This window comes from Lactuca saligna, chromosome 5 (genome assembly GCF_052625555.1).
Source record: "Lactuca saligna cultivar CGN05327 chromosome 5, ASM5262555v1, whole genome shotgun sequence".
Classification (NCBI taxonomy): Eukaryota; Viridiplantae; Streptophyta; class Magnoliopsida; order Asterales; family Asteraceae; genus Lactuca; species Lactuca saligna.
In genome coordinates this window covers 46,820,641-46,826,810 of record NC_136421.1, presented here as the reverse complement: position 1 = coordinate 46,826,810, position 6,170 = coordinate 46,820,641, and the positions used below count along the sequence as shown (strand labels likewise).

Sequence of the window (6,170 nt, the reverse complement as noted above, 5' to 3'; positions counted from 1 at the left end):
ATCAAATCGAAACAAATAACGACTATAAACAACACTGGACTATTCTGGAAATATATATAATTAATGAACACCCACCCGAAAAAAGTTGACCAACGTCTACCCCACAACAACAAATCAAAGAAAATATTGCATGTGGTGAAGAAGTCACGACTCAGGGCTCGATCGCATATGCGGAACACCCACCCTAAAAAGAAAAACAAAACAAAATTTTAACGATGAATTCAAGCTCAAAAACGACATTTTCTATGGTAAAACAAGAAAACTTTGTTTGGAGGAATCCTATACAACATTGCAAATTGGACTACCAAACTACTATGCGATCAATAAATGCTATATATATCTACTTCGGTGTAAACAAGCCAATCAGAAGATATATAAAACGATCACAATCGACAATTACCTCAATCTATCGTTCCACCAATAATCAGTTATGTTTACTACAAAAGAGAGAGATCGTACAAAGATCTTCATCGTTGTATTGGATGGACCAAAAGTTTTGAGGGAGAAAAGTGGTGTCGCACCGCTAAGTTACGCCCTCCGGCAGGTAGTACAGCCAGACGATGAGGTGGTTGTCCTTGTAATCTTTAACTCCGGCGATCTGACACACACACCGGTTATTTCCAGTTGTTGTATCAGAACTGATGGCCGGAATCATCAGCCAAATAATGAAAGAGACATATTCATTACAAAGCTTAGAGAGGAGATTAGTCAGGGAACAGAGGGTTATATGCGGATCTTCCGACCATTCCATAGAGAATGTAAAAACATTGGAGTAAGTTTTAATTGTCTATCTTTTTTCACATAAAATCATAGACTTCTTCATCTTTTCTTCCAAAGCTGCTGTCTTTTTAATTAATTAATGTTCTTGGGTTCTGAATTAGGTTAAGTTTGAGGCAAAGATTGTCATTGGGCCCACGTTAACTGCCATTATATCGGAAGAAAAACTCAACACAGGAGCCACTTCGGTTGTTATAGGAAGGTCTCTCTCTCTCTCTCTCTCTCTCTCTCTCTCTCTCTCTCTCTCTCTCTCTCTCTCTCTCTCTCTCTCTCTCTCTCTCTCTCTCTCTCTCTCTCATGATTTAAAGTTATGTTCTTTAGGAGTTTTGCGGCGGAGACTGTGCCATGTACAAGCCGAAAAAACTGCAAATTTACGTCAATGTTTAGTGAAGATGAAGAAATGATTTTATACACATGCAACCCTTTAGGCGAATCTTCAGGAGTCAAAACCGAAGGTTATCGAGATCAAAAACCTTCGAAATACAAGAAAAAACAGTCGTCGAACAATGAAGTAAAACCCATATATCATATCCTCCCAAATTTTGAGGGCATTTATCAACCTTCTTCAAGTTCTTCAAGCATCGGAAGCACAAGTGAACCACAACAAGAAACAGAAGATTTTGAGAAGTTTAAGGATCATTTCGTTGAAATAAGCAACACAGCATCATCGTCGAGTACTTCGCGTGGATTAGAATTTCTTGTTGAACTAAGTTGGGAAGTGATATCGGAGATAACAGATCGGTTTAAAAACATAATTAATGTCTCTTCAAATGAGGCGTTTCAAGTGTATAGGGGTTATTTTGAAGATATATCATCTGCTGTTTTCGTGAAGAGATTCGTTGGCAATCATTTTAATTACGTTCTTGAAGCTGAAAAGAAGGCAGCTTTGTCTATGTATCATAAAAACATTGTTCGGTTGCTTGGATTCCATCAGAACGAGAATGCGATGGCGTTGGTTTTTCCATATGCTTCTAGAGGTTCACTAATGGACAGATTTCTCAATGGTTCGTGACTATTTTGTTTTTTTCTTTCACTTATGGACTCATGAATATATATTTTAGGCTTTAATTATGAGGAAGATATAATTATTTTATTATGTCACGAATCAACATGTTTTGGTGCAGGATTCTGGACAAAGGAATTAGAAATTGATTTTGCTGATAAAATGAAAATAGTAATTGGAATAGCTCAAGGTCTGCGTTACATGCATGAACAATGTCCTAGAGGCCCGATAGTTCATGGCGATTTACGAGCATGCAATGTTCTTCTAGGCCACAACTTAGAACCTCAGGTAAATTTGGTACCTTTTTTTCTTTTGGTAATTACTAAAATAATCTCAATGGTTATGTCAAAATTACAGGTTTGATCTCTAATTGTTTTTTCACACTTGGATCATTTTTATAGTTTGATTTTGTTGCGTTTTTATCCTTATATACATAAAGTTAGAGACCAATTGTGCAATTTTGATTAAATTATAGGATCAAGAAAACAACAAAATCAAACTATAGGGATGATCCGAATACAAAAAAATAGGAATCAAACATACAATTTTGACCAAGAACAATTTTAGTAATTTACTCTTTTGGTTTTATTTTAAATGGAATTTGTTTAATTTGGTGATCCTATTTTATTTATGTTTCAAAAAAGCCATAATCACAAAAGAAAATGTTTTTAGCATCAAATATTTAAAGAATAAGCTTTTAAAATCAAAATTATATACAAAAATCATTTATACTCAGTAACAAAATATGTAATTTACTCATACTTTCAAAATAACCACTTTGCTCTTCAAAAAAAAAAAAGTACACAAATATGGACCAAAATTCAAATCAGATTTTTTTTAGGACCAAAAATGAAAAACGTGCTAAACTCAGGTACTAAAGTTGTAACTTACTAGTTTTCCTATGATAATTCCACGTTCTACATATAGATTACGGGTTTCTCCCATGCTAAATGGCTGCAAATCGAACATTCATCAGATACCTCCACTAGCAGGTAAGTTTCTATTATAATTTTAATGTAAAATGATATTCGTTACGAGATTAATTTGGCTTAATTTTATTTCTCGTTTTTTGGACACGATCGAAAAGTTGTGGGCACAAACATCCTTCTGATAAAAACTCACTGGAATTGATAAAATCCGACGTTCTTGCATTTGGGATATTGCTGTTGAGACTTTTTTGCAATAGATCTGCTCCAAGACATGATCAAAATTTCGTTAAATGGGTACATATAACTCAATCGATCATCTAACTTCAATCACTTTTAACTCTTTTAAAGTTATAAAGTTATTCAATTGACCTCAAAACTCAAAACTCAAAATTCAAAATCAAGTTTCATGATTGATTAGTTAACTTTATTCAGGCACGACCTTTACTAGCACAAAGAGCATACCATATATTATACGATGAGTCCGAGCATGATTTCCATGGATTACTTGTAGTGACAACTGCTGCTACTCGATGCATCAGCACAAGATGGAAATCAAGGCCATGCATGAGCCAGGTGATTTTATTAATCTTTAAAAACGAACAGCCAATTAATTATTTTAGCAACTTTGTACATAAATTTCGTTAATTTCTTGATTCTTGAATCCTTAATTCAGGTGCTTTCACTTCTGAAAGGGGAGATTTCTTGCGCTGAACAAACATTTCCATCGACTGAAAGCAGCCCAGCTGCGAACTTAAGTCCAGATTCAAATGTATGGCTACGATCGAATGAAAGCAGCTCTATCATGGCCTTAACTCCAGACTCAAATCTATGGGTAGTGTGAAAAGCAAAAATTAATTAAAATCCTGTTTGTTTAATTAGTTAGAGATCATTTAAACTTCTGTTTCGATCGATACTGTAAAAAGCTATGAAAACAAAGAGATTGATGACTCGATATATATATATATATATACATAACTCATAATTCAATACTTCATATTTCAATTTCAACAAGTTAACAAAGTACATAGACATAAACACATGAGAGATAAATATATGTATAATTAGTTAACCCTACGACAGTTCTTCCTTACTTCACCCTTGTAACCAGTAATCGGACTAATGTTTCCCATTTTGACCATGGATTGAGCAAAATGACGGAAGAAAAGAACATGATCATCAGCGAAATGCTTCACTAACTCCATGGTTTTTCCAAGGTTTCCAGACAGAAGAACTTGATCGGATGTGAGAAGTCCTTTTCCCGACATAATGAGCTTGAAATACGTGTTGTCAAATGTCATAGGTGATGTGCGATCTAATGGTGAAATGTTACTATCGCCACCTGTTTTCGGGCATACTGATTTTAAATCATGGTAGTAGCTTCTTTCTAGAGTTGAATCTGGTTGATTGTTTCCATTTTGATTGTATAAACGTTGCTTGAATGTTGTACATCTCGCCATCCCAATCGTATGAGCTCCTACAAGACAAAATAAAAAATGAAATTTAGCAACGGATATAGAACTTGGCTACGAATTAGTTTAACATTTAGCGACGGATTAACAAAATCTGTCGCTAACTTACCAGAAAGAGAGACTAGATCGACTTCATTGAGGCCTTGGCGTTGAAAAAACGTTAAAAGGTTTTGAATTGTGGAATTTGGTGGAGGAATGTTGTTGTTTGAGCCATTGAGACTTGCTTTTTTTGAATCTCGTCTTCCTAATGGCAATTCCCAATTCGGTCCTCCACTCTATATTTTCATGAGTAATATTATTCGTTAATTATTGAAATGAGAAGGGTATTTTAGTCAGAGGAGAATGTGGTTTTTGAGTGCTTACGAGAATAGTGGAGCCTCGAGCAGCAAGGGCGAGAATGTCAGCACAAGAAACGGTATCGGGACATGTTTGTTCGAGTTTAGATTTGATTTCGTCGATCACTTCAAATCCCCGAAGAGAGTTTTTGTTGGGGACAGATTTTTTTTCGCTTTTGAATGTTGGATGATCATCCAATAAGACAGAAGCATCACATCCCTAGAAAATCATAAATCAACATATCAATATGAAATGACATTATATGATATAATATCTAGAGTCACATACAAAAATAAAGGACTATAGTCCAAGATTGATATATTTAACGATTCATGTCTTTATTTCAAAATTTCGTGTTCATAAAAATGTGACCAATAACCATGCTGATTTTGATCCATATTTCATATCGATTTGCGTAAATTATATTTTTGCTTCTTGAATATATGTAGCTTATTTTTTTGGCATTTTGTCCCCAAAAGATTTCTCTTAAAGTTTTTCTTGCAATTTGTGTGTTTATTTAGGGTCTTTCAACATTATATTTTTACTCCGTGCTATAACTGATTTTTGCAAGTATAGACGAAAAACTAGTCATGTTTCTCGGAAGGAAGATCAACACATTATAATGAGCATAATTTTTGAGATACAAGTTGAAAAATCAACTATTTGAAAGACCAAAAATGTAATTAAGCTATCAAATTTTGTTCTTTTTTAAGGTATGGAACCTTGAAATAGGAACCAGAATTGGAAATTATTTCAAATTTGATGGTAAAAATTAGAAAAGGACTAAAATACTCAACAATCTATGATCATAAAAGTGATAGATTTAAAAATTACCTGAACAAAACAGTCATGGAAATGAAGCCTGAGTAAAGAAGCTGCGATTCTTGGCTCCTTTGAAATGGCCTTTTCAAGCACTGACATGACAATGTCATTAGCTTGAGGACACGTATGACTGTAGAAACCTGGGAAAAGTCCAGAATACTTCCGACCACCAATAGGGCGGCTTACACCACCTCCACCACCACCACCACCGCCGCCGCCACCATTACCCCATCCAAAGTGGAAGCTGGGAAAACCTGAGCAAGAGGTGGAGGAGGAGAGTAGAGCAAGTAGTGTGAAAGTAGTGTAGAGAAGTTTGAAAGAAGCCATTGATGTGGAGGTAGTGTTTGAGTGTTTGTGATGTTGGAAAGGAATGCATGAAGATGAAGAGATATATAGAGAGGTGAATGGATGATGATCATGTATAGATTCCAACCACTTTACATCACCAAATCCTTGAGGATTGAGGAGTGGTTTTTGGTAGAGGTATACCTACTCCATGAATGCATGTGCATGTAGATGTTAATATGTCACCACCTTGCCTTACCATTGACCAAATTTGATACCACTTTGCTTAATTTATGCATAAGGACAATGTACAAAAATAACTGAATCTCTTGGACTAAGTCGTTGTGTTTTGAGTATTCCCCTTGTTTATAAATATTTTGTAAATTTATGATAGATCAGATTATTGGGCCCACACGGTGTGAAACTCTATGCAAAAAGAATGAATCAAACGCTTACTTCGTTAGAACACGTCTAGTCTCTTATTTCAAACCAATGACCAGTAGGAAGATATGGTCCGCCAGGTACAAATCCGAGTCTTTCATGTAAGCA

General features: G+C 35.1%; 2 protein-coding genes across 2 annotated transcripts; one reads left to right on the top strand and one right to left on the bottom strand.

The window, feature by feature from the left end:
- Positions 1-430: 430 nt before the first annotated feature.
- LOC145045256 (uncharacterized) lies at positions 431-3,550 on the top strand. Its single transcript, XM_078993595.1, has 8 exons — positions 431-772; positions 882-979; positions 1,099-1,781; positions 1,902-2,068; positions 2,708-2,772; positions 2,868-3,003; positions 3,142-3,282; positions 3,383-3,550. Exons 1-8 carry the CDS (start codon positions 431-433, stop codon positions 3,548-3,550), a joined length of 1,800 nt encoding a protein of 599 aa, XP_078849721.1.
- A 131-nt stretch (positions 3,551-3,681) lies between these two features.
- LOC144998197 (peroxidase 9-like) lies at positions 3,682-5,721 on the bottom strand. Its single transcript, XM_078958011.1, has 4 exons — positions 5,349-5,721; positions 4,542-4,733; positions 4,288-4,453; positions 3,682-4,183 (listed from the first exon to the last, which is right to left on the bottom strand). Exons 1-4 carry the CDS (start codon positions 5,661-5,663, stop codon positions 3,771-3,773), a joined length of 1,086 nt encoding a protein of 361 aa, XP_078814137.1. The 5' UTR covers positions 5,664-5,721; the 3' UTR covers positions 3,682-3,770.
- Between the last annotated feature and the right edge of the window lie 449 nt (positions 5,722-6,170).